This window comes from Dunckerocampus dactyliophorus, chromosome 5 (assembly GCF_027744805.1).
Source record: "Dunckerocampus dactyliophorus isolate RoL2022-P2 chromosome 5, RoL_Ddac_1.1, whole genome shotgun sequence".
In the NCBI taxonomy this organism is placed as follows: domain Eukaryota; kingdom Metazoa; phylum Chordata; class Actinopteri; order Syngnathiformes; family Syngnathidae; genus Dunckerocampus; species Dunckerocampus dactyliophorus.
The window spans coordinates 2,448,613-2,473,652 of record NC_072823.1 but is presented as its reverse complement, the minus strand read 5'-3'; the positions used below and the strand labels follow the sequence as shown (position 1 = coordinate 2,473,652).

The following is a 25,040-nucleotide window of genomic DNA, read 5'->3' as shown; positions in this document are numbered from 1 at the left end:
TCAGTGTTAAGTTACTGTGTGATGATTTTAGCTTTCTTTGTAAGTGAGTCAGACTGCTATCTTGAGCAATGACTTCCTGCAATTTCCAATGGGTTGACAAGCTTGTCCTGATTTTTTTCATAGCTCATGATTGGCTCCTGTCAAATCAAGAGTTAATGCCATTTTATGACGTGGGGATGTGCGGCTCATATATGTAGAAATAGTTTTTTCTGTCTAAATTTAGTAAGCGTGGCTTAAACACCGGTGCGTCTTATACACCGGAAATTACACGTTGCAGAAACATATATGATACACCATGACTTTCTACAGCTGTGTAATGTTGTAAATGGAAGTGTGACATCATTATTCATGCTAATCGGACAATAAAATACAAAGAATTGACATCCGCGGAGATGCTTGCAGTACTCTCCTCATCCTGAAGGGGTGGGAGTGTGCATGAGCTCTGCTGAAAGTAATGTTGATTATTTTTAGGGTCAGCCAGGGCTTTGAGGGGATCCATTTTGGAGGCTGCAGGTTTGGGTCTCTGCCTTTTACAGATGATGTGGTCCTGCTGGCGACATCGGGCCGTGGTCTTCAGCATTCACTGGATTGGTTCCCAGCTGAGTGCAAAGGGGCTGGTGTGACAATCAGCACTTCCAAGTCTGGGTCCATGGTCCTTTCCCGGAGAAAACCATCTCTGGGTCAGGGATTTGATCCTGCCTCACCTACGGTCATGAGCTTTGGGTAGTGACCGAAAGGACAAGATCGCGGGTACAAGTAGCCAAAATAAGCTTCCGCCGTATGGTGGCTGGGCTGGCCCTTCGAGGTAAGGTGAGAAGCAATGTCATCCGGGAGAAACTCAGAGTACAACCACTGATCCTGATAAGGTCTCTCGGGCACCTCCATGGGGCTGTGTTCAGGGCACGTCCGACTGGTAGGAGGCTTATTTGAAAACACATTTTTTTTTACAAAAGTGAATTATTCTCTTCTTTTTCTTGTTATCCTCTTAGTGAGCAGCCTTTATTAATATAAAAAAAATCATTAGTACTCAGTGCCTCACCAGCCATGAACCTCACTGCATTGTATTAAGTTAAATATCCTGTCTACAGCGATTTGAACCACTTATTTCTGCTTGTGTTTACCTTTCTTTTTACAAAATACTCAATTTGTTTGGGGATGAAAGGTTGTAATTTATAAGATGGTCCTTGGAAATTTGGAAACCAGACCTTTTCATCGTTTGTCTTCACCTTCTCCAATCATATTGGGCTTTCCTCCAGCAATAAACCCAAAAGTCTCAAACCATCTCACTGTACATTGCTAACCAAACAGATTCCTGTCTTGATTACTGCAAAGTCACACAAACCAGCTGGAAAGTTTTCCTTATAGTTTTGGCCCAGACCGACAACTTGATGGTGGTCTACCATCTTTTCTGCCTGTTTTGTTTCCTGGCCATTAAGAGGAAACATCAAAACAACATGAGTGATTATACTGTATGCTGCAAGTACTGCAGACAGATATTGCATTATTGAGGTGACCACTCATGTATCTTTTGTGCTCTTCTTTGCTTGATGTTTCTTGTTGTGGAATACTGTGTTCACATGACTATCTCCTGCATTCTTCCTTGTCACAAGACTATTGCCTGGTGTGATCTGGTGGGTCTGGGAGATGCAGTCAGTGTTCACTCCTCAGTGTCAGAGTTAAGTGTTGGCTAATGGAGCCTGTCAAAGTCCCAGCAGCTTAAAACCACCCACTTGCCAAGGCCTTATGTGTGGGTGTCAGCACAACAGTACTTCCCACCCACCCTGTAGTTCCACTCAATACTCTGCTGTCACTGTGATTTATGCACCAAGTACACAAGAATAAGCGCTGCTATTATTCTTAATTAGACCCCACTAATTCTTAAAGAACTCCATTAGCTGTGACCTTCTGCTCTCTTAATTGAAAAGGCCTTTGCGTTTAATTGGCCAAACTGATTCTATGAACATTTTTATGTCGACATGTTTTGGAGTACAGTAGAACCATTAATCAGTTCCTGAAGGGCCAAATCAAACCAAAACAGACCAATTTTTCCCATAAGAAATCATGTAAATTCAATTAATTCGGACATCCAAAATTTCATTAATTCATTAATATTCTATGCCACTTTCCTCATGCTCACAGAGGTATGCTGGAGCCTATCCCAGCTGACTTTGGGCGCCAGCCAGTCTGGAGGCACATATAGACAAACAACCATTCACACTGGACAATTTGGAGTCTCCAATTAACCTAACATGCATATTGGAATGTGGGAGGAAGCCGGAGTACCCGGAATAAAGTTACCCGGAGTGTTTCTTACCTTCTTTAGCACTTGCAACTTTCTTTGGCTTCATTGTGGGTTATTTTATTTTGCAGCCGTGACCAAAAGATTCTGTTCACCTTTGTCACTGATTCTGTTCATAACCTTTATGGACACAATTTGGAGGTGCAGCCAGGGCGTTGAGTGGATCCGGTTTGGTGGCTGCAGGACCGGGTCCGGATGATGGACCGGGATGATGTGGTCCTGGTGGCTTCATCGGGCTGTGACCTTCAGCTCTCACTGAATCAGTTCGCAGCTGAGTGTGAAGCGGCTGGGATGAGAATCAGCACCTCCAATTCCGAGTACATGGTTATTGTTTCATCTTGGTTTTGCAAATTCCCAAGTTGCCTGTTGTTTTGGGCTTTTAGAGCGCTAGTCAAGACCTGGCAACATTGTCTCCATGTCTCAGATGCAAATACACATGAGAAGGAATTATACGAGCCACATTGTGCGATCAACTTTGTCTCAGGTAACGTAATTACACAATGCAATTACCATATTTTCCGCACTATAAGGCACACTTGAAAGCCTTTAATTTTCTCAAATATCGACGGTGCGCCTTAAGTGTGCACTGAGTTCTAAAATCTGTAAAAATGTTGTTGTGTGACTTTGGTAAGCGCTCCGCTTGATTGACTGTCGGACCATTTCCCACTGACGCAGGGATGTAATATGTACGCTGGCAGCGATAAACCAATCAGAGAACAATCACGTAATACGTACAGTACGTACGCTTACCTCCGGCAGTTTCTATAATTACCTCCAAGACTCCATGAGCACACATCTCACCGCTACTGTGAAAAACCAAGTGAAGAAAATGAACTCGGAGCTTGCCATTGTTAATCCAGGAGAATCAACAAAAAATGTGAATGGATTGTGGATGCCTGGGCTAAACTATCTGATTTAACTGTCGCGAAAGCTCGCATCGTTGCTGAACAACCACCTGACAACGAGACTGACTCCGACGATGATGAGCGGGAACCCGGCATGTTTCATGGCGAAATTGCCCAGATGTTCAATTCAGATACAGAAGATGAAGACTTTGATGCATTTGTGGGAGAAGATTGATTAAAAAATACAATGACTGTATTGTTAAATAGGACAAAGTTCAACTAAACTCACTGTTTTGCTTTCGCTGCCTATTTTTTGTAGACCGTATGTTTTAGCAAGTGCCTTATAATACGGTGCCCCTTATGTATGGGTTAAGTACAGAAATAGACCCCGTAATTGAGACTGCCATAGTAACTAACAAAATGCAGCCATTAAAATATATACAGTATATAAATCAAATAATAATAAAATCAAGTAATAGTAATAATAATAAAGGTTTAATATTAAATAGATTTTATAATTACAGCAGCTCTGTTAGATGAGAGTATAAAATATACGGAAACAAGAATAAATAAAAATATGCAAAATGGAGGAAATCCATGTCAACAAACTACCATCGGTCCAAAAATCTTTTACTATCACCAATGATTAGTTTCGGTTTCCGTTTACCATTTATGTTTTTGAGTGAGTCAGCCAATTTGAGGGGTGTCGACATGAAACCTTCCTTTCGAAAACCTCTCTACAATACGAGCATCAGTTCAAACGGTGCATATTCTACTGTAAAATATCAGTGGCATTGGACTGAACTGGACTCTTCAGTGTTACGGAGCTTAAGACTTATAATTGCTTACTGACTTCACTTGACTAAGTTCCAACAAGCTGACAGATTTTGTCGGTCACGTTCCTTTTCAGAGCGACCCTATTTGGCTATTCAGACCCTATCATTTATCAGGGCTGTAATCCATGTTTAACTCATACAAGCCCCTGCATAACACGGCTCCGTACAGGAAGCTGGCTTTGCAGGAAAGTCATTCAACTTTCCTGCCTCGAATTGTGTTTGCTTTCCATCAAACTGCAGCTCAGGGCAGATACTTGCAGTGTGTTCAAAGGCTGTACATCAAACAGAAGGGAAGTGTCAAGACAGGTGTAGCCAGTTAACATATACACATTTGATTAGTGTACCAACACTTTAACAACATTTAGCAGCAATTTGATCGCCCATTGGATCCTAAATGTACATCTCTGCCAGGGATGACATTCTTATCTACACAATGGTGCTGTGGGGCTGGGGTGGGGGGGAAGGTCTCCTTCCAAATTGCAGTACATCAGAGCAGCCCCTCGCAGAGGTGCAGTCTCCATAGCCCAATTAGGCGATCCACTAGATGCTGTCAGAAGCACCATTGGAGCTTTCAAAGCAAGGATTCAAGCTTATGATCTGTCTAAATATTTCTTGCCTGAAGCCTCTTCTCTTAGCGGGGCGACTTTTGCAAAATGGTTCAGCGAGAACGAGGATGAAATGCTGGTTGTGGTCAGATGAGAAAAACATTTTGAAGTTCTTGTACATGGCGTGAGTAGAGCCAAGAGGACTTCTGTGATGCATGAAAAATGTCCTCTCATCCCTTCCACTCTGATGCCACAGGACACTGCTTGAATGGGCCAAACTGGCTGAAAGCTGCTGCCAGTGCATCGTTCTATATCCCGTTAGTAGCAGGACTTGTCATGAAAAGTAATGCTCTAAAATGAACAGGGAACAGATTTATTAATTTGATTATTCTAAAAAGTTTTTAATTGGAGTCCTGATGTGTATGACAGGCTGCAGTGTCTTGGACATTTTCTGACCTGAATTAGCATTTCTGGCCCTGCGCCATTTACGTTCTATATATGGATATATGCAGATCTGGTTTCAAGCTGTTAAATGACATGTTATTTAATAATATTTGAACAAATGTTGTCAGAAATCTTGTATATTTTTATTTGTCTAGGTCGTATGTCTGTGTAGATTCTCAGTTGACCAGGTCATGGTGATTCGCTAAAGGTTGAATCGAGCCAACTGGACTCTCCGTGTTTGTTGAAGACGTTACACCTTTTGGGCAAAAGGCTCCTTCAGTTCGAAATGTTTAAGTGTGGAGTCTCCTGGGGGTGGTCACAACCGTCCTACAGTACATACCAATAAGTCTGGTGGCGAAACAACTCAGTGGCCACTCTTCTCGTGGAAAGAGACAGATGGAGGAAAGATTTTAGGACATTGTTACAGTATAAGCAGACGATAAGTGATGCTGCAAACCTCCTCCTGTGCTTTGAGAGGGCCTTCAAGTTTGACATAGATGGCTTTTTTCACATCTCTTAAGCCAGAGCTCCTCCATATCCAGAATTTGGGCATTGTTGTCCTCAATGAAATGTCACGTCGTTTTTGAGATGCAAATTTTCTTTTGACTCTGGGCTGGAAGAACCAGCTCTCCTATGTTGTGCCATGAGTTTGTATAAGCGTTGCTTAGTCTCTCCAATGTAGTGGTCATTGTACTTCTCACTACACTGCATAAGCAAGATTGCTGAGTTTGCTTCTCGGAATTTTGTCAGATCATGTACTGTATGTAGATCAGGTCTTTTGTAAAGTTGTTTATAAGAAGATGATTCTTGTTAAAAGTCGCATCAAACTACGTAATGATTTTACAACATTTTAAGATGAGCCAAATTAAACTGACAAAAAAAATCTACCCAACGTATATCTTCAGTTCCTACACTGGGTATATATTGCATGTTTTGTTGTATGAATTGACTACATATGTCATTGTTACGGATGCTCCGATCACGGTTTCATGTTGCTCATTCCGATACCAATCATCCATGAGTAAAAACGTCCCATACCGATCACATAGATTTTTTACTATTGGCTACATGATATGAAAAAGGGAACCATAAAATCACCTTCATTTGGGCCAAAACATATTTGACTCATGTTTTGAAGAGAACATACACTCAACAAAAATATAAACGCAACACTTGTTGCTGATTAGACACCATGATTAGTGCACAGGTGTGCCTTAGACTGCCCACAATAAAAGGCCACTCTGAAATGTGCAGTTTTATCACACAGCAGAATGCCACAGATGTCGCAAGATTTGAGGGAGCGTGCAATTGGCATGCTGACAGCAGGAATGCCAACCAGAGCTGTTGCTCGTGTATTGAATGTTCATTTCTCTACCATAAGCTATCTCTAAAGGCGTTTCAGACAATTTGGCAGTAAATCCATCACCTCATGTTGCAGCAGGATAATGCACGGCCCCATGTTGCAAGGATCTGTACACAATTCTTGGAAGCTGAAAACGTCCCAGTTCTTGCATGGGCAGCATACTTATCGGACATGTCACCCATTGAGCATGTTTGGGATGCTCTGGATTGGCATATACAACAGTGTGTACCAGTTCCCGCCAATATCCAGCAACTTTGCACAGCCATTGAAGAGGAGTGGACCAACATTCCACAGGCCACAATCGACAACCTGATCAACTCTATGCCAAGGAGATGTGTTGCACTGCATGAGGCAAATGGTGGTCACACCAGATACTGACTGGTTTCTGAGTCCCTAGACCCCCTCCCCCACCCAATAAAACAAAACTGCGGCCTTTTATTGTGGGCAGTCTAAGGCACACCTGTGCACTAATCATGGTGTCTGATCAGCATCTTCATATGGCACACCTGTGAGGTGGGATGGATTTTCTCAGCAAAGGAGAAGTGCTCACTATCACAGATTTAGACAGATTTGTCAACAATAGTTGAGATAAATGGTGATATTGTGTACGTGGAAAAAGTTTTAGATCTTTGAGTTCATCTCATAAAAAATAGGAGCAAAATCACAGTGTTGCTTTTATATTTTTGTTGAGTGTATATCATTTACAGAGGATGAAACACCTTCTTTAAGTTGAGGTTGGATGTGAGAGTACATAGTTTGATGGTGTTCTAGCAGGACTTCCAGGTATCATGCAGCAGGGCTCCCAGTGAGAGAAGTCGGCCAACCCGGTGTCTTCCACTGCTGAGAGAGGCTGCCGACGAATTCAATTATTTTTCGGGTCATTTGCTTTAGACTTCTGACTGTGATGCACATACGGGCGAGTGTCTAGCGTTGGCTACATTAGCTTCCGCTTGACTGACGATCACATCGTGAGCCTCGAAAACTCACCATACTCCGTGAAGTGTTTGTTCTTTAAATGCCGTGTTCAATTAAAGCTTTTTAACGTGCTACCCTGGAGAGATATTTTTCGTGGCATGTTCTGTAGGGGGCAGGATCGCTCTGAAAACGACAGGTAAGTTAAACAAGGCAGACATGATTGTTTTGGGTTTGGCACGCCTGCGCAGTGTGAAGGAAAGGAAAGAGGGCACGAGATGCTCGCTACAGGCTGCATGCTGCAATAGTACCAGACATACTGTAGGTGATCCACTTTTGTGATCGGGGTTGAAAGGCATTTATCGTCATATGCCGATCATATGCTTTTTCATGGAAATTGGCCGATTTTGATCGGTGGCCGATCGATCGGAGCGTCCTTAGTCATTATATGTATCACATACATTTTATGACAAAAATAAGTAAAATATTTCATGCAGGACCGAGTTACCTAATAGGACAGTCCTGCGGTGGAACCCAAGCAATCCTTCCTCCACTGCACATTCTGTAGGGGAGATTTAGCCTACATTACTGGAACTGAGGCTGGAAAGATAGTGGAGAATGAGTGCTACAGACATTCCTGGAGCCTTACTGTCACCATGAGGGCCTGACCATGAGTCCGCAAACTGACAGACGATCATCTGCATGTGGTGCTCCCCCCCTGCTCGCCCTTCCAGGCACGCATGAGGCCCTGCGTCTCTCAAGAAAGAGACGCAGCGAGAAATCTGCACTTGGTTAAAGGTTATATAACAGGAGACTCGAAGGTGATGTGCTGCTTCAGAGAAGTGTGGCAGTAGTGGCGGTTGTGGTGAGGCTCAGCCATTCGGCTTACGTACCAGCTCAGAAGCCGTCTGCTGCAAATGAAATCATGTATGTTACATTTCCTTCACAAAAGGAGACGGAAAGTAATTACATAAGAATTCGGTTCGGAGGCAATGAAGCTCACTTTGTGTGTGTTCTTCGTGAGCTTGTGTAAAAGATAGAATAAGAGATGATGCCATGGAAAAAATGGCAGTGGCTGTGGAGGATCTCTTGAGACAGAGACGTGCATTCATGTATAGAGAGAACATGCACATTAAGCCTTGTGATGCCTGTTTTACTTCTCTTTTCGTGCTCCTCTCACTGCATGCTGGTTTATGGAACTTACTGTGTGGCCATGTTGGCCAGGACGCCAACCTGACCACACCGCTAAAAAGTAATGGCACACTTCCCCTCACACACACAAATATTCATAACAATATGGCATGCGATCACACACACACACACACACACACACACGCACACACACACACACACACAGCTCCCAGTCCTGCAACAGAAGCAAAACGCTCAGACATTCTTCACCACAATGTGATGTTTTAAGAAAATGGAATTTATCCCTCATGATGCTGCACTTTCATTAAGTGATAATACTAGTCATCAATTATATCGACATTGGCTTTACAGCCTGGGAATGATTTGGGTGTCTACACCTACCAGGAAGAAAAGTCTCCTTGGCAAATGATTTATGTTCCATCACCGACTAATGGCAACAAACTATGAGAAGTATGCGAGGGCGTATTGATCAAAATATCAACAGAATTGATATGAAGAGCAGTATCAATATTGAATCAGTAATAGCATGATGACTTTGATATTTTTCAGTTCTTTATTTTCACAAATATGTTCTTTGTTGTGTTGTTCATATTGTTACAAACAAAAACTCACCTCAGGGAATAAGACCTTGGCCAAAGGATCTGAATGAGAGCCAATACTAGCTTTTGCTCTTGTTTACTAATTTTGCACTATAAACGCAAACAATTGTTGTAATAACAGGGAATAAGCAGGGGTCTCGCGAGATATCGTCACACGTTAAAACGTGACCAACCAGCCAGCCCAAAACCAATCACACTGAACTATGGCATCTCTACAATGAATTATAATACAGAAATATGGAAGTGGCAGCATACAATGAATTATTGGAAGTGCACATTAAGTGGTTTAAGCACACCTTGCAATCCAGCCTACCTCGGTGTTCACAGCGTCGCTATCAGCAAGTGACGAGTGGCTGTTCTTTCCATCGCAGATGAGCAGCTGCTTGCTACTTGTTGATGTCCAAGCAGAAGCTGTGGTAATTCCACATTTGAGACATTTTTCTCAAGATTTGTCAGATCAGTGATAATGATGAGATGTTAGGATTTCAAGATTCAAGAGATTCAAGAGATTCAAGAGTTTTTTGTCATATGCGCAGTAAAACTGGTGGTTCTGCTATGCAATGAAATTCTTCTTCTGTTCATTATCCCAAAAAAGAAAGAAAGAAAAACACAAGAAAATGAATAAGAACATAAGAAACATTAATACCATTAAATTAAGCAACAACACAACAACAACATAAGAAATATTAATACAAATAAATAATACAAATAAATAATACAAATAAATACATAAATAAATAAATATATAAATAAATAAATACATACATACATACATACATACATACATACATACATACATACATACATACATAAATAAATAAAGTGCTATGAGTGTGTGCGTGTGTTGCGTGCGGCGTGTGTGAGTGCTTCGTTGAGAAGCCTGATGGCCTGTGGGTAAAAGCTGTTTGCCAGCCTTGTGGTCCTGGACTTCAAACTCCTGTAGCGTCTGCCTGACGGTAGGAGTGTGAATAATGAGTGTTGTGGATGTGTGCTGTCCTTGATGAGGTTGTGTGTTCTTCGTAGGACTCTAGTTTTATAAATGTCTTGCAGTGAGGGGAGGGCTGCCCCAACAATGTTCTGTGAGGTCTTGATCACCCGCTGGAGTGCCTTCCTATCACGTGTTGTACAGTTACCGTACCAAACAGTGATGGAGGCGGTAAGGACACTTTCCATAGTGCATCTGTAGAAGCAACTCAGGATTGTGGTGGACATGCCAAATTTCCTCAGTCTTCTCAGGAAGTACAGTCTCCTTTGGGACTTCTTCATAATTTTTTGGGTGTTGTGAGACCAGGTGAGGTCCTCGCTGATGTGTGTGCCAAGGAACTTGAAGGTTTTCACCCTCTCCACCTCAGTCTCATCAATAAACAGGGGTCTATGCGGCTCCTTTTCCCTTGTTCTTGGGTCGATGATCATCTCTTTAGTCTTATCTGTATTGAGAAGGAGATTGTTATCACGACACCAAGCTATGAGGTCCGCCACCTCTCTTCTGTATGATGTTTCAACACCACCAGTGATCAGTCCGATGACTGTAGTGTCATCCGCAAATTTATTGATGCTGGTGTTGTTCTAAGAGGCCACGCAATCGTAGGTGAAGAGCGTGTAGAGGAGCGGACTCAGCACACACCCCTGTGGGGTCCCAGTGCTCACAATTCTTGAGCTGGATGTGCGATTGTGGACTCTGACTGACTGGGGTCTGCCTGTGAGAAAGTTAAACACCTAGTTACAGAGGGAGGGTGACAGGCCGAGTGTGAGGAGCTTATTTGTGAGTTTGTGGGGGCTGACTGTATTAAAAGCAGAGCTATAGTCTATAAATAGCATTCTGACGTATGTGTCCTGGCCCTGTAGGTGAGAAAGGGCTGTGTGGATGGCAGTGTTGACTGCATCATCCGTGGACCGGTTCTGGCGATATGCAAACTGTAGAGGGTCCACAGTTGCTGCCGGGATGCTCTTTTTGATGTGGGTCATGACTATTCTTTCAAAGCACTTCATTACAATAGGAGTGAGTGCTATACTTGTCTGCGCCCTTAATCCCAGAGCGGTTCTATTGACGCTCATTGCATTTGGCTGAGCGCCAACTTTCAAGCACCAGCAATCACTGGTTCCGCTTCAAAACACACCTCATACATACATAGATTCACTCTACCTTTCTTAAAATCTCATCTCTTTGACTCAATCTTGTGCATCGTTTTGTCTCGTCAGGTGGGTGTCTCATGACATCCCTCGGAAAAAGGAATATTATTGTCTGTCCCCGTCCCCCGATTCGAAATACTATTGATAACCTGTAGTATTTATTTATGTGTACAAAACACTGTATGTCCACGATTCAGCATTGAGAACACACTTCCCGAACAGGAAGTTACCGAGGATGTCTTGCAGGTTACACAAGTATAAATAGTATTGTTTTGCATGTACTGTCTATTTGTGTGTAAGCCTTTACTTTGATATGGTTTAGTTGCATTGTGTGTTCCACGTGTTGCTTTTGCTTTCGGATGCACCGTGAGTGAGGAAGGAGCTATGGTTTAGGACCTCCTGTTGGTTTGTGTTAATGGTGTCTCAATTACTCGCACAATTCCCAGGTGGCCTGAGAATGCAACCCCTGCGTATTTACTTGGTTTTGCCTCGATACCAAATTTTGCAGTATCGCTCACCTCTAAGGAGTGACTGAGAGAGCAAGAGTACTATGGCTGAAATTTACAATCAAAGTATGCAAACCTGACAGTACTTTAGATGAAACAAACAAGAGTAAAAACAAAAAAAGAGTGAAAACAGGATGACTGCACCTTACAGCTGACTGCAGTGCCATAAAACTCTCAGGCAAGTCCGCAGCGCACTTTTTCCCAGACTCTATATCAACAAGCTGTTATCTGCAGCCCGACTGCACACTTCCTCTCAGACGGCCGTAAATAACATTGACTTTCTTAAGTCTACTTTCACAGATTATAAGTTTGACTGTATTTGTGTTTTCTCTATTGGGAACTCTTTTAGAGGTACTCCGAATTTCTCCCCCAGTCCCAAAAACATGTCAAGTCAATTGCAGACTTTAAGGAGTCCATAGGTGTGAATGTGAGTGTGAATAGTAGTTAGGGTGTAACCTGTCTTTCGGCCAAAGTCACCTGGAATAGGCTCCAGCTAAACAGGATAAGCTATAAAAACGAATGAATGAATGAAGGCGTTTGCCATACAATACAATTTCCAAATCTCATACAAGAATGAAGAACCTGGACAAAAACTAGGAAATAGAAGACATAGAAAACTGGAACTTAACCAAAAGTACATGTTTCAAATGTTTTATTCTGTCATTTTATACCACTGATGCTGTCCACACTGCCACAATGGGAGGGGCTGGTTCCAGTTCAGTTAGGCTGAAACAACTTTAGTATATATTTAGTTATATATATACTGATACAATCACAACAAATTAGTTTGTCGCATTGCAGAACTGTCAGTCCATTCACTTAACCATACTAGGTAATGTAAACATCTGTCTGGGAGGCAACATTTCTACAGCCACGGCAACAATCACCCTCCGTAAGTCTCAATTCTCCTTCAATGTAACATCAGAAGCCACCTAAAGGACTAAATTGCTGCATGAGAAGATAGTGGCTACAAAGACTATCAGACGACACCAAGGATGGAGCTGTCAGCGGGTATAACACACGGCTGTCTGTGTGGTATGGCGCTCATCTTTGTACTGTGTGGCCCTGACAATGAAGGAACTTTGCTATAAGTCAACCTAATAAATCAAGCGAGAGGTCACTTTTCTACACGCCCTCACACTACATGCCTTTATCTTCACTGTTTAACCACGGACAAACAGTGCAGCGCCAACGCGATCCATCACGGCAACCTATAGATTTAGCTTGTATCTGTCAAGCAGGAAACAGGAGATTATCCACTGACAGGCTATGAAAGTACAGAATCACAAGCACATGAATGTTCTACATCAGGATTTGAAAGACAGAAAGTGAAGGAAAAATCTGCTTTGTGGTTTAAAGCGAGTCAAAACACATGTATGGCTTGTCCATAAACTACCCAAAGAAGGGCCAAATTTGCATTTTACACAGCATCTGACAAAACAAAGATTTTCTGCAACATTGTCAATACTTTACATTTTAGAAGGCATTGGTATTGTGGGAGTACATGTATGTACCACGACAAGTGATGCCAACGCTGCTGTAAAATCCAAACACAGCATCCAAACTGAATAAGAATGGTAATGCCTTCATCGCACATCTTGTCAGTCTCTCTCTGTCTTTTGTTGTCGCTCTTCGTAGTCTCGAGGCAAATTGGCCATTTAGCTTGAGCTATCGTTTTCATTCATTCCAGCCTTTCGAAACCCATTGGTGATAGTGGACGGATGGCGGTCCGACTAGTCCAAACAGAAGCTTTAGTAATTCTACACTTGATCAAACTTACTTAAGATGTGTCAGAGATCGCGCTGCATAAGACTTCAAAACGTGACATTAACTTCAACTTCAACAACTCCACGTCCACGTCACTACTTCCCGAAGCTGTACTCTAAGCATCATGGGAAATGTAGTTTTTTTGGGGGGGTTTTTGGCCATAACCAGTTTACAAGCCACAGGGTTCAAAGCATTAGAAAAAAAATAGCGGCCTATGCACTGGAAATTCCGGTACATACACAGTGTTGCTAGTTTTTAGTAGCAACATTTCCAACATTTTTTCTCAATACATTTGCTCTACCTTGCCCCTTTTTGGTGTTTATTTTTGGTTTGTGCTGCCAATAAGAAAACGAGCCACAGGTTGCACATGACCCCGAAGCTGCATTTTGGACACCCCTGCTCTGATAGCTCTTTGTTAGGGTTGAGCGTGTGATGTGACGTCAATTCTCGTCGACTAGTAAGCTTGCTAGATTCCTTTGTAGTGAGAGCACGGTGGTAATTGAAGAGAGAAGGGCAGCAATATTGCAGCTGGAACTAACTGATGCATTACAAAAGTCACTTTTATTGCAAATGTTGATTTGAAATCAGAGGAGAAGAGGAGAATTCACGGAGCTTGGCTGAATGCCCTCTGCTCGAGCTGTATGAACATAGGAAATAATGCCGAAAGGTCACAGCCTTAACGGTGCACATCGCCGCAACGCGAGATTACGTTTTTTTGGAGGTGCAAATCACACTAGACAAGAGGATGGAGAGAGGTATGCTGGTACCTCGACATAAGGGCATCATCCACGTTTCAGTGACTAAACTGGAAAAACAAACGGTACAAAATGCGGAACTGGACAGAACTGAAGCGCACAAGCTTATTCAAAAATCAAATTGCATGCAGAGTACGAAAACTGTTTGCAGGTCTGCATTTCAAACAACCTCCTCTTGAAAAATATGACTTTGTGAACTATAAGACTGCAATAATAAGTGAGATAAGTCAGATTTGTGGAAAGGTGGCATCTGTCTCTGTAGTTCCTTGACAGGTTTGATTTGTCTTTGGCTCAGGGAAGAACAGATCTGTCCAAAGCAAACTGAAGACATGATTATCCGTCTCCCATTTCAAGTTCCCCATTAATCTCCTTCTTGTCCTCATTAAAATGTTACATTCTCAGACAGAACATTCTTCTGATGCTGAGAGCAGGAAGACATTGTTTCCATAGCCTGGCACTGTCTGCATCTCCAGCGACACCTCTGAGCAGGTTAACAGCTTGGAGAGACAAACTCCTTTTACCTATTGCTTTTTTTTTCCAACTGATCATCATGAAGCAGAAAAGACAAAAGGGGCCCATCGGAGGGTGCAGCCTGCCCTCTGTGTCCTTGCCCTCTTTTGACTTAGTATGGCATGGACAATGAATGACTTTCACTGTGGGTGAAAGACCTCGTCCACCAACTAAGAAAAGTGCCATCCATGGTCGTTGTCATTGGTCTTTTGTATTTATTTTCTGAAGGTAGAGGCCTACAACGTATAAAAATGACGACCACCACTATATACCAGCTTCATTCATTCATTCACACTGTTTTCTACGATTTAATTCATTGGTATGACAGCACGTGTGACTGTGATTTAAATGTACATCACGTTTCACAACCACATCATTTTTCGATTATGCCGCACTACGCTGCCCATAATCCAATGTGACAGCGCAATTGGATGCTACAAAGTCGTAAAATTACCATTTAGCTCCACGGATTAGACCGGGGGCACTTTCAATTCCAATTATTATTGGGATTGGCACCTAATTCTGTGGAAATGTTTGAATCTATCCAGATAGAACTGCACCACATGTGGTTCGGATCCGAAGGTGAATTGTTGAAAAGAAAGAAAGAACATTCGTCATTGAGGTGTAAGAATCCATTTCCAGCAGCACAACACTGTATTGGTTTCTCTTAAAATAATGAATATATTTATGATCAGGAGTGCTCCGGTGTGTTTAAAGGGGGCTAACAGTGACTTCTTAAGGTCCTGATCCAATTCTTAAGACCAGCAAGAATTTACATTTTGCACTGTTAGATCTTAAGGAGGTTCTAATTAGAGTTTCAAAATGCAAAAAAAGAATAAATGTTATGTAATATGCAATTTAATGCAAACAAGTATTAAGCTGTTTATCAGCTGATAAAAAAACAAAACAAATCAAATGTTCACAAAAGGACTCAGTTATGAGTAGCGGCGCCATTCTGGGTAATTAGCTGAAAAACTGGCTTGAGCGTGCTTGATGCCAGTGTTTCCAGGAAGCGAGTGGAATGTTGCTCCAGGAGGTGATGATGGCTTCAAGGAGGGCATCCACTGTTGGAACTGATTTCCATTGATGTAAACTTCCCTTGCGATCCATCCCCAAATGTTCTCAGTTGGATTGAGATAAGGGGAACAGTCAGGATGGTCCAAAAGAGTGTCATGATTCTTTCGGAAGAAGTCCTTTGTGAGGCGGGCATTGTGTACTGCAGTGTTGAAAAAGTCATGGGCCTTCAGTCATGAGGGATGCCCCCTGCAACATCTCCACATAGCCAGCTGCCATTTGTCACCCCTGCACAACCTGAAGCTCCACTGTGGATCATGATGGCGCTCTGTCCATTGTGCCGTGTGGAAAACATCTCAGGTGGGATCTCCTTGTCATACCAGCAACGTCGGAAGCCATCAGGACTGTCGAGGTTACATTTTTGTCTCATCATAAAATAAAACTGTCTTCCACCTTTCAATGTCCCATGGTTAGTGCGCTTGTGCAAATTCCAAACGGTCACTTTCGTGCCATTGAAGTAGACGAGGCCTTTAGACACTTTTTTGTTCTTAAAACCCTTCTCTCACAGATGCCCTCTGATGGTTATTGGACTGCACTTGGCACCAGTAACAACCTTCGTGTGGGCCAAGGATGGTCAGATCCTCTGGCTCAGGGCCGGAGCCTTTTTTGGTTTGGTATAACGATTGACTTTTTTGTTCCATAACCCTCAGCATCTTTTAAAAAGTTCCAAAAGACTGTGTTACTGCGTCCAACCTCAGCAGCAATGGTGCGCTGCGAGAGGCCTTGCTTATGCAGTTCAACAATCTGACTGCGTTCAAAGAGAGAAAGCTTTTTTGCCTTTGTCATCCAGAGCTCATGACAGTGTGAATACCTGACAGAAAATGACATTGAATCTACATTTTTGGCTGTGGTCTTAAACTATTGATAGCTAATGAACAGGCCATTTGACTTTAATGCTCGTTAATAAATTGCTTCCTCAAAATTGTTTTTGTGTCACTCCCATTTATCCTTTTGCATTTTGCGGTTCTACTTAGAACCTTTTTAAGATCCAGCAGCGTAAAATTGATCTGAACTTTTTGATCAGGAGTGTACAGTCACACCTTGGTTTTCGAATGCCCCAGTTGTCGTATGATTCGGTTTTCGACTAAAATCTTGGCCAGAATTTTGCCTCTGTTGTCGTACACTCGGTTAATGTACAAGATTGTGCATAACAAACTGCATTTCAAACTGAATCTTATGGTATTAATAAAGATGTGGCTGGACTAATCCCAGCATTGTTTGTTTATTCAGCCATCTTGGATCACACATCCAACATCAAATCATACAATATTTAATTGACATAATACCCCAGTCCCCATTTGGCAAACTCATGACAATGGTACACAAACTGGTTTGTTGGCTGCACCAACAAAAAGTTCCACCCTGGCGAAAAAAAGAGGAAGCTGGTGTTGCAAAAGAGGTAAAATATGGCATCCACACAGCGCCAGTAATCGTGCACATAAAAACCACACTCAGCGAGCATGCAGACCACTCTCCTCACGCTCTGAATAACCGCTTGCTGCAGGTCTCTTGGCCACTCTGGGCGCGTGCGTGGCCACTGTGTTGCTGAGTTTTGGCACTCTGGGGGCTGGCATTGAATAGACAGCCCCGCAACACCTCCTCCTTTCCAATTGGTCGCTCTAAACGCCTCCTGTCTCCACGTCGGAGCCGATCCGAGGCGGAGCAGGACAGGTCATTAGAATTTGGTTGACAATTGAGGATTGAGATGTCAGAGGAAAGAGAGTAAAGTTGAGGAACAGGCATATATTTGAATGATACATTTATTGAACAGCTTGGGAGCAATTGTGTTGGTTTACTGACTTGCGATGAGACAGAAAAAAGCTCATAATGACCCACCTTACTCATCTTTTGGAACGATATAAAAACCTGCCAATATGTTAATGAAATCACAGTTGTAGATGTGACCAGCAAATATTTTCTCAGGACATCGATGCAACAAGCATCTCTTGGGGGTTTATTAAAAACAATGATTAGAATATTATATTCTAACGATTCTACAGTTAAATCACATTCCATATATTTAAAATTATTTATATTGAATCAAAACAATAGAAATGATTGCAGGGTTTTACGTGATGTCACATCCGGTTGTTGTCAGCCCCGTCTCAAAGAGATGTGGGGCAAACTAGCATATATCAGAGCAAAAACGCTGCATACATTCACTGTTCTCACATGTGGAAACCGTTCAAATACTGTATGTCATTCAGAAACCCAATCACAAAGATAGTCCATCATAACGGGGAAAAAAGTTCAGCAAAGAACCGAAAAACGTAGAGAAGCCACCTTTCTTGGCGTTTGCGAACCATCTTGAGCAGTGCAGCCGAGGATGGACACATTCCGGTTTACAGTGAGCAGCAACAAGCACAATTTATACTAAAATTAAAGTTAAAACATAGCTGGAACGATACATCACGGAGTAAGTGCAACGGGGTCAGGGCTTCCAGCGGCCCAGAAACACTGCGTGAAAATCGGCTTGGCTATGGAACTCAGACATTGCAAAACAGTGCAGTGAAATGATGGACATTTGTTTTGGTGTAAGAATGCAAATAGACATGTAAGAAGCATTATCTTCAGTGTCTGACATTGAAGATAATCTTTCACTGCTTTTCGATTGTCTCATTTTCTACTATTTTACGTCTTCATTAGCGACCCTCCGATCAGGGTTTTATGCTGCCAATTTCGATACCAATCATCTTCCACCGCTGAGATAGGCTGCTCATCTCGTCCGATAAATTTAATTACAAATACAGGCCAGTGTTAGCCGCATGGCTGCGTTAGCCAAAACCCCATACTCCCTCAAGTGTTGGTCTTCAAATGCTTTTAACGTGCTACCCGCCAGGTATTTTTCGTGTCATGTGTTAGCAGTTAGGTTCCACACGACGTCGCCAAAGACGTTAGTTAAGTCAAGACACTACACAGCACAAAAGGGTCGCCGCGGGCTGCAACAGAGCTAGCTTTTGTGATCGGCGTTGCCGGTGTCTTATCGGCATATGCCGATCAGTGGCCGATCGAGCGGAGCATCCCTCGTCTTCATGCATCACATCGTGTACAGTAAACTCACGTCCTCTTCTTAATGATTTGATTGGCTTGACATTGTTTGTCTCTTCACATTCCACCCTTCTTTTCAACTGGTCTGTTTTTTTCCAAACAAATTCTATTGTCTCTTACCTTGTGAAACTTCTTTTTGAACCAAACCAGCTGGGAGTAAAAGTGGTCCATCTTTGTATATGGTATGTGTGGTTGGATTAGGCAAATATTTAACAAAGTTATTCAATCTCCATGTGTTACACTGTATAAATGCAGAAGAGCGGTATATTTTGAAAGGCGGACACGCTACACCTGATAAATGCACAGAAGTGTGCCCTGATGGAAACGCCACTGTTGTTATTAAAGGCTAGATTACAATGTAGAACACGTGCAGGATACAAAGGAAACGGCTTTGTAAAACGACTACAGTATTGCCAAGGTCAAGAATACATTTCACACTGAGCATAATCAACATTCAAGAACAATATTATTTAACTAGCTGAACCTTAATTCAACATTATGAAGGATAACAATCATTTTGCTTTCTTAGTCCGGTGAGAAGTTTCCATATCTTCACTAATTCATTGATGCTGGGAAGGATAGCCCATGGTGATGTGGAATAGCATCATGCAAAGCACTGACCTCTGACAAAGTTGAAGTAGTTAAGTAGTAGAGGAAGTGAGAATGTTGATGGCTGACACCTCAGTGGCCTTGTCGTCTTCTTTTGTTCGTAGAGACATGTAATGTCATCTCTCTGGCATGTCATCGCTATGCTCACAAGCTTTGGGAATGTGACCGAAAAACCTCCGATCATAGGGGTTTTCTTTTGCAGGGGTCTGAACTCCCCTTTAGGTTAGGTTAGGTTTAGCTTGAGGAGCGAATGTCGTCCAGGAAAGATTCATAGTCTTCGAGGGGTTTTTGGATGCCTCCTAGACGGCTCCCTGATGACGGAGGATGTTATGTAGACACGAGCAGACTTGGGGGCAGACCTTAAGACCTAAAACTGGCCTGGGAGGGAACACCTCTGTGTTCCTCCTGGATCTAGGGGAGGTGGTCAGAGACAAAAAAATGTGTGCTGAGACTGAGGCCCCATCAGCATGGACTCAGAGAAGTGGGAGAAAATGGAAGAACATATGGAATATGCAGTAATTGTCTGGTGACCAGCGCAGTACACCCAAAGTAATCGGGGATAGGCTCCAGCTCATCTGCCAGCCTGAAGAGGCTAAAAGGTAGAAAATCAATAGAATGAATGAAAGTGTGAAGATTTAAATGTGAGTGGTGCTACAACACCACAAACCAACAACAGCCTAAAGTCTGCATAAGTCCTTTGCCACATCAAGGCAGTACTGCAGCACCATCCACCATTTTCTATGCTGCTGGTCCCCCAATTAATTGGTTTTCTCCAACAAAATGCATCATGGGAAAACTTTAAAATGTTTTTTTTTTTCCATTTTAAACTTGTATGTGTACATGTTTGTATATTTCTCAGGTATACACTTAGAATGTTAAGTTGCTATGTGATGAATTTAGTGTTGTTAATAACGTGTTTTTAAGTAAGACACTATATATGTATATATGTGTGTACTTGTGTACTGTGTACTTGTGTAGGTGCAGATGTATGTGTATATACAGTATGTGTATGCGAGTGTTTGGATGTATACACATGTATGTATTAGCAACTGATGTGCTACGAGAAGGGGGTAGGATTAAATAAGCTCTGCTTCTTCCTACTCCTTTTCGGACATATGCATGTTCGAAATAAATTAAACCAAACCAAACCAAGATCACACCTTGAGTCAGACTGTTGTGTTGATTGCACAAAATCATTCACTGATCTTTCATATGTTCAAGTAAAAAGTACTGGTATCGCAATACTGGCCCAGTATTTACTTTGTATACATACCAAAATCACCCTTTGTGAGAAGTAATAACGATTTTTGGAGATTCTTGTTTGTGTTTCTAGGGGAATGGTTCCATGACGACTCAAATAGTGGCAACAAGATCAACGATACATTCCTCTAACTGCATTTGCACCAAAGTGTGATATATTCCTCCTCCTCCTCCATCCCTCCACAAAGTCTAATGGAAATAGTGCCGTTGCATAATCCTACTGCCTAACTAACAATCTAAATGCTGCCTCTGGTCGTTGTACTGGGCAGACGTAAACTGGTGCTATTACCCGTATTCACAGGTACATTACATCTGGTTGAAGTACTTACTAGCAAAGTTTGCACAGAAAAGCTGTGGCTCCAGCTCTTAAATGTACATGTTGCATCATACGCTTACGAGTTCACGTGCAAAAGTGTTGTACTGCACCATTGTAACATATAAAGGCCGTGTTGCGTCACGACTGGCTGATGTAAGCTGGTGAACACAAAGGAAAAGGCTCCATCCATTTGAGCTCACTGCAGCGCTGCCCTCTTGGCTAACATCATTACTTCCCTCATTCTTTTATCCTCTCTGTACGTCTCACTCTTTGCGAGCAGGATCAAACCCAAATCAGCAGGGACTGTATGGTGCAGTCTGGAGTAAGCATCTATTAATCAAAAGAAACGGGACAATTCAACTCCAGGAACATGGTGGGTGGTGGAGTTCTCTAGCTTTGGATACAGATGTCTCTACCACTGATATCCATGCCAAATTCTGGGATCCATCTGGGATACAAAAGCTGGCACCACCTCCTGATCTGAATTCAGTGTAATGGAAAAAGTGGGACATCTAATTCATGTGAATCCCAACCAAACCCACTGAACTTCGATGCCAGATTTTCCACGTCAGAGAATTATTGAGCGGGCGTCTGCGTTTTCTTCCCCCAATTTCTTTCTCCTTTTCCTGACTTGCCAACAGGAGTGAAAGTCCCAATCAGTTTGGGATCAGAGGATGCTTGTTCACCCTCTCTTCCTGGGAGTTCTCTGCGGAGTTTGTGTACTTTTGACAGCCCCCCAGGGAGAGAAGTTATCACACTAACTACAAACAAGAAGGCTTTCCTTTGGGTTGAATAGGACAGAGCATCAGGGCTGTGTGTCCAGGTTGAAATGATCCGTTTGAAGTGTTTACTTACTGATCTACTAACTACCACCAAAGACAAATGTTCCTCTTTGCGACGCAAGTCAGAGTTGTGTATGTTGTGTAGCGGCCTTCAGTTAAGAGTTAAAGGAGGTCCGGGCCAGGAAAATACCTTCAATCATGTCACATCATCATGTTTCACATGCATGAGGAATACTTTGATCCGCGCATTTCGCACGAATGGTGAAAAAGCGGCTACACAGGTTCACTCCTCCCACTCGAAAACCTCCCGCTAGCTCGAGCTTGACTTCTCCTCTGATTTCAACAATAAATTGTCAGATTTGATTGAGCTAAAATAACCCCGATTATGTCTTTAATTGTCATTGTTTGTGTGTGACGAAGGAAGGACATGAAGTTGTATGACATCCCCATCAGCAGTGGAGTGCATCAACAGTGATTTCCCCCCCACTTTGTTCTGGTCTGGTGCTGAAGAAAGTCGTTCCAGCTAGTTGGCTGGGGTCACTAAAGTAAAGCGTTTTGCCTCTCAAAACGTTCAAAAGAGTGCTACTTTTGCATCACTGCACGCTGCCGCCTGTCAACGGTTTCTCACCTTTGCCATCACCTGTTTCACAGTGTTTACACGCTCACCGACTGCTGCGACGCGGGAGGGCTAAAGCGGGAGAGCTCGCTACTAGCTAGCTGGACGCTGCCTATTATATAATGGTATTACAGTTGGAACAGACTCTTTATGACGGCAATTGGCATATCCTCCAGAATGTAATGAGGAGTGATACGATGAATGGCAATTAATTGCAAAGCCCCTCTTTGTCATGAAAAAAAACATTTCTACTGCATTTCAGCCCTGCCACAAAAGCAGCAGCTGACATCATGTTAGTGATGTTCTGGGTAACTTAGGTGAGAGTCCTGACAAGGACAGAGGCTGGAGATGACTCTGTCATACTGAAATGAGGGAAGATAGTTTGATCAGATGTCCACGATTGGCATAATCACAGTATTAATGAATCCATTGTTACTTTTTACAATATTTTAATCATCTGAGAGAATCTCCCTCCGAGTGTTCTAAACTTGTGTTTCTACGCTGGTGTCGACTGATGAACTGATGAAGTTGTGAAGGAGTTGTGTCATAGCAGACGTTCGTACGGACGTAGCCCAGCTCCGGTTTTGGTTGTTACAATTGCAACATCACCTGTGCTGGTTGCCCCCAGTAGTGCAGTAGTGCACTCCATCGTGCATCAATTGCCTCAAGACACAATTTCACTGAACGATTGACTTGAATTGACTTCATCACTTGAAATGCGCATCCTTAATTGAACTTTTTCCATATGTTGTCTTCCCCTCTTTTAACTCATCCAATCCCAGCCATTTTTCAAAGACAAGCCCTTCAGGAGCGGCCATTTTAGACCATTTTCACTGATCTTTCAAGGCTCACAGAATATTGGGTTCTGTGGCTACATAAACATGGAACCTACCAAAAGTAAGATTAGATTAGGTAATCTTTAGTAATCAGCAGTAGAACATAGGTAGGTTTCAGAGAAATATCAGTTCCCCACTAGAAAAGGGAGAAAAACATTTTTTTGTGAAAATAAAAATTTCAAGCATAATTTAACTTTGACACAGGTATTTTTTGGATCCTTTGTGACAGCTCAAATACCGAAACAACTGTACCAACATAAACAACACAAAAAGGATTATGATTTTTACATCCAAATCATAATTTATGTATAAATATACCACCATGAAATATTTACAATGTTCACATTTGGAACTGAGGTATGTGCATGCACGTGCACGTGCACATCTTTTTTTGTCGTGTGGTACACAATGTAACAGCTGCTTTTATGCAAGGGCCCTCTTCCTGTCATGTCACGTGTCTCCTTTCTCAGCTTGTATCAAATGCACTTCTGCCACCTAGTGGTCGTTTTTATGGCACTAAAATTCCTCTCAAGCCTAATCCATTTGTAAGGAGTTGCATCAGCACCTTGTTTAGCCCCTCGTGCAAAAAACAACGCAAGAGACATGCAAATACGTTGGTGGGATAGGGTCTGTGAAGACGTATAACTACGTTTTTGGTGTTGACTCATAAAGTCGTGGTCACATATGCTCGGATGCTTTTGTCAATGTAAAATTCAAGAGCCAAAAGGGTCATTGGTCAGAAAAATGGGTCCGTTTATGTCAACGTGTGTAGTATTGCAGTGTTAAATGCACCATTATCGCTAAGCAGCGCCAAACCACAAGAGCAACATAACTGCTCCGTGCAAGGTAAGCTTCAAAATAAAGGCATGACAGTATTAACCTGGATTCCACCACAGCAACTGACCTAATGGACCCATTTCAATATCTGCAGTTTTGCTGTCATTGCAGTCGTTTCATGTTAATGACATGTTTTATATCATAAAAACAAACCATTTTAGCAGGGGGGTGTAGTTCTTTAACATCTACTGTACATGTGCACGGGACTTTGTGTCTGGCGTGTGTGCACCATTAATTAGTTGCAGGTTTAAGGAGTGTTGTTAAAACACAGCTGCATGCGAGCGCAGGTTGGTACCGCCATGCAAGCGAGCGTGTGCACGAGGCCGGTCTGCGTTCTGCAGTAGGACGGCTTGGAGATAACCTGGTGACGTCACAGCCTGAGTCAGGTCTGCTATCTCTCCCCGCCAGCAGGCCGTGCGTCATTCCTTACACGCCGAGGCGGTGAGTGAGGGAGGGGTTCAGTGGGACAGGACGGGCGTTGAAGCTCCTGCAGGATGCCACGGATTATTCAGTGGAGGCGAGCGAGGCCTGCGCCAGGGTGACTCTAAAGTGGGAGAGTTTTTAATAAGAAAAGGGAGGAGAAGGGAGGAGAGTGAGATACAGTGCAGGGTAAACTTTCGAAGCCGAAGGAGAAACCAACTGAATGCATGAAGAAATACAGTAGATAGCCGCTTTTCATGAGGGGTTACGCTCCGGAGGCACCACCGCATGGAAAGAATCTTGACATTGATCAACATTTGCAGTAAAACTGAATGAATTATTCAGTCAGATTCGGCTCTAGAAGCCTCCTTTTCGCTCTTCGTCATTGTCGTCATTGTCGCAACATGATCCAGGTTTAATAAGCCTCACACACTTACTAAACTCGTTGAAAATGTAAAATGCACAGGTACTCACCACTAATGAATGATCGTGTTACATGATTGATGAACAGATGAAATCGGAGTCATGGTCCGCGTCCGCGTCATCGCTGCAAATTTTGAGACCAAATTGACTGTCGAA

At 42.7% G+C, this 25,040-nt stretch overlaps 1 protein-coding gene across 2 annotated transcripts in view; it reads right to left on the bottom strand.

The window, feature by feature from the left end:
- LOC129180958 (zinc finger protein aebp2-like) overlaps nucleotides 1-25,040 on the bottom strand; it is a 167,288-nt gene that overhangs the window by 95,725 nt on the left and 46,523 nt on the right. The window contains exon 9 of one of the 2 annotated variants that reach the window (XM_054775413.1): nucleotides 20,246-24,585. The exons of the other annotated variant lie outside the window; for it this stretch is intronic. Within the exon in view, the coding sequence (XP_054631388.1) occupies nucleotides 24,546-24,585 (40 nt within the window). The 3' untranslated portion in view covers nucleotides 20,246-24,545. Of the gene's footprint in view, nucleotides 1-20,245; nucleotides 24,586-25,040 lie in introns of those variants that run through there. 2 annotated transcript variants of the gene reach the window in all.